Raw genomic sequence first — 2,909 nt, 5'->3', positions numbered from 1 at the left:
GCAAGTCCTGGATTGTTAAGCTAAATTTGATCAATTCTCACCCTACTCCATTATTTGGAATAAGCTACTTCAACATTGTCCAACATGCTCTATATATAATTTTGACGTATGTTTCATGGACATAAATCTTATACTAGTAGTACAAAACTATCCGTGTGATGAAAGTTGAAATTTAGATGCATAGCTTTGGGGCAGAGGATGCGGATGAAGCTGCCTCAGTCGACGACAACACAAATGATTGAAGTTATTAGTAGAATTTTCTCGTGCCCTTGGCCAACAGTGGACCGGGGTCGACTGTAGAAGATTTTGCGAAGAAGCTTCTGAGAAAGAAACATTAGTTTACTCAATTTATACACGTCACCTCAGTTTCCTATATAGAAATAGTAGCATAATACTCCATATATATAACACACACAAATTTTGAATTCTGAATCTTATAACTAGTCTTACACTTCCTTTCATCATATGTTTCTTTCTTAATTTGTGTTGAGTTTTTCAAACAAAATGGTGCACCCAACTCTAGACATCACGGTTCAATACGCCGAGGATCTGAACAAGGTCAGCTTAATCTCGAAAATGGACGTGTACGTCGTCGTTTCCATCTCCGGCAACCAAAAGACTAAAACACCCATCCATCAAGGCGGCGGCACCAACCCCACCTGGACTTTCCCGATGAAGTTCGCGGTCGAGGAGGCGGCGCTCACGCAAAACCGCCTCATGCTAGACTTCGACATCAAGTGCGAGAAGGCCTTAGGCAACAGACTCATCGGCCAAGTCCACGTCCCCGTCAAGGAGCTTCTCGATATTCCGGCGAAGCCCTGCGCCGCCAAGAACTTCGTCACCTACCAAGTCAAAAAGCCCGACGGAAGGCCCAAAGGGAAACTCACCTTCTCCTACCATTTCCGACCAACCACCGCCGCGCCGCCGGATTCCACGATTGTGTACCCTGTGGTGGAGCCCATTTCGCCTTACCATCTCATGATCGCGCCGGAATCCACTCCGCCATATTCGCCGGCGGTATGCGGAGGACTATATCCACCACTGCCGCCGCCGTCATCGTACCTGCCAGCTTGTGGTATGATAAAACCGGAAGTGTATCCTCAGCCACTTTCGTCGCCGCCGCCGTGTTTAAAGCCGCAGGGGTATTTTGGTCATTCGCCGCCGATGATGCAGCTAGCTCCGGATTGGTGGATTGCTGATTGGAGACATGATACGCGATGCACCGGATTTTGATTCAAATTTATTTATTTTTGGGGTAATTGCTTTTAAAATCACCAACTTTCAATGAATTCCGGTTTTTCCCACGAACTTTAAAAAGTTCGTGTAATACTACGAACTTTATTGTCGGTTGCTATTTTCCCATGTCAGGTTTTCCGGTCTTATTCAAACTGTTCGTTTCCTATTAAGACAATGTCCAAATTCTTTTATCTTACTATCGTTATCTTTGTCTTTGAAATAGCTTCGTGTCGGTACCTTGTACGCCTCAATCGGAACTCGAATCAAGAAGTTATGGCCATTATGATAGTACAAGGTCGCACAAAGGTCGCAGCCTTCATCAAATGGCCATAACTTCTTCATCCGTGTTCCGATTGAGGCGTACAAAGTACCCACGCGAAGCTATTTCAAAGACGAAAATAACGATAGTAAGATAAAAGAATTTGGACATTGTCTTAATAGGAAACGAACAGTATGAATCAGACCGGAAAACCTGACATGGGAAAATAGCAACTGACAATAAAGTTCATGATATTACACGAACTTTTTAAAGTTCGTGGGAAAAACCGGAATTCATGAAAAGTTGATGACTTTAAAAGCAGTTGCCCCTTTATTTTTTGTGTTTTTTTTTACTTTTCATACACATTAGTTTAGTGTCCAATAAAATTGTGATTGGGGTTAGCTTATGACATTTTTACTGTTTTTGTATACATCGAGCTAGATAATTATTTTATTGATAATAATGTGATGTTATGCCAATAAACCAAATATAAATTTGAATTTTATGTGGATACAATTACTCAAAATAAAATTGAGAGTGTAAGGAATACAAATGGAAGGAAATTGTTATTTCTTGATTGATTCCATTCCTATGTTTGATAACTATAAATAATATAGAAATGGAATGAAATGAAATATGAATAATTAATATGTTGATTCTAAAAAAAAAAATATTTATTCAAAAATATTTTTGCCAAATACTCTATTTTTCTTGTGTGTATATGTGGTGTTGTGTTTGTGCATATGTGGTGGTAGTGTGTGTGTGCGTACATATGTATTATTGTGTGTGTGTGCGCGCGCGCGTATGTGTGCGTGTGTTTGTTTTTCAATTATAAAAAATTTTAAAATTTTAATTTTATTATAAAATTGTGATGATTAAATTTAAATATAATACTCCAAAAAATAGCATTTATATAATTTTGTTAAAATTTAAACAAGAAGAAAGGAAAATAAAATGGAATGTAATGACCACTCCTTAGCTAAATGGATGGAATGACTATATCCATATGGAATGAAATGACCATTTCAAATGGAATCTGGTGAATCCTAAGAAAAAAACTTATCAAGCAAATGAATGAAATGGAGGTAGGAATGTAATTCAATTTTTCCTTTCCATTCCATCCCATCCATTGGCGGACACACATAGACATGAGGGAGGGCTTCAGCCCTTCCCCAATATTTTTTTTTACTTTTCTAGTTGTATTATATTATAATTTTGTTAGTAATTTGTGTGAATTAATGTGTAAAAGCCCCTACCTAAATAAAAAAGTATAAGGAAATAATTATCCCGTACAAAATTTGAATATATAGCCCCACCCTGACAAATTTATGCGTCCGCCATTGATCCCATCCCATCATCATACCAAGCAAGGGGCTTAATGCATCTGCCTCTAAAAACATTTGGGCGTATGACA

At 38.5% G+C, this 2,909-nt stretch overlaps 1 protein-coding gene across 1 annotated transcript; it reads left to right on the top strand.

Annotated features, from left to right (window-relative positions):
- Positions 1-389: 389 nt before the first annotated feature.
- LOC125207958 (protein SRC2-like) lies at positions 390-1,923 on the top strand. The gene has a single exon (XM_048107480.2). The coding sequence runs from the start codon at positions 505-507 to the stop codon at positions 1,231-1,233; it is 729 nt and encodes a 242-aa protein (XP_047963437.1). The 5' UTR covers positions 390-504; the 3' UTR covers positions 1,234-1,923.
- The last annotated feature ends 986 nt before the right edge of the window (positions 1,924-2,909 follow it).

The sequence above is a fragment of the Salvia hispanica genome, chromosome 6 (genome assembly GCF_029641045.1).
Source record: "Salvia hispanica isolate PSC_SH4W2 chromosome 6, Shi_PSC_v1, whole genome shotgun sequence".
NCBI lineage: Eukaryota > Viridiplantae > Streptophyta > Magnoliopsida > Lamiales > Lamiaceae > Salvia > Salvia hispanica.
Note: the sequence above shows the minus strand (reverse complement) of the source record. Positions and strands in the feature narration are given on the sequence as shown.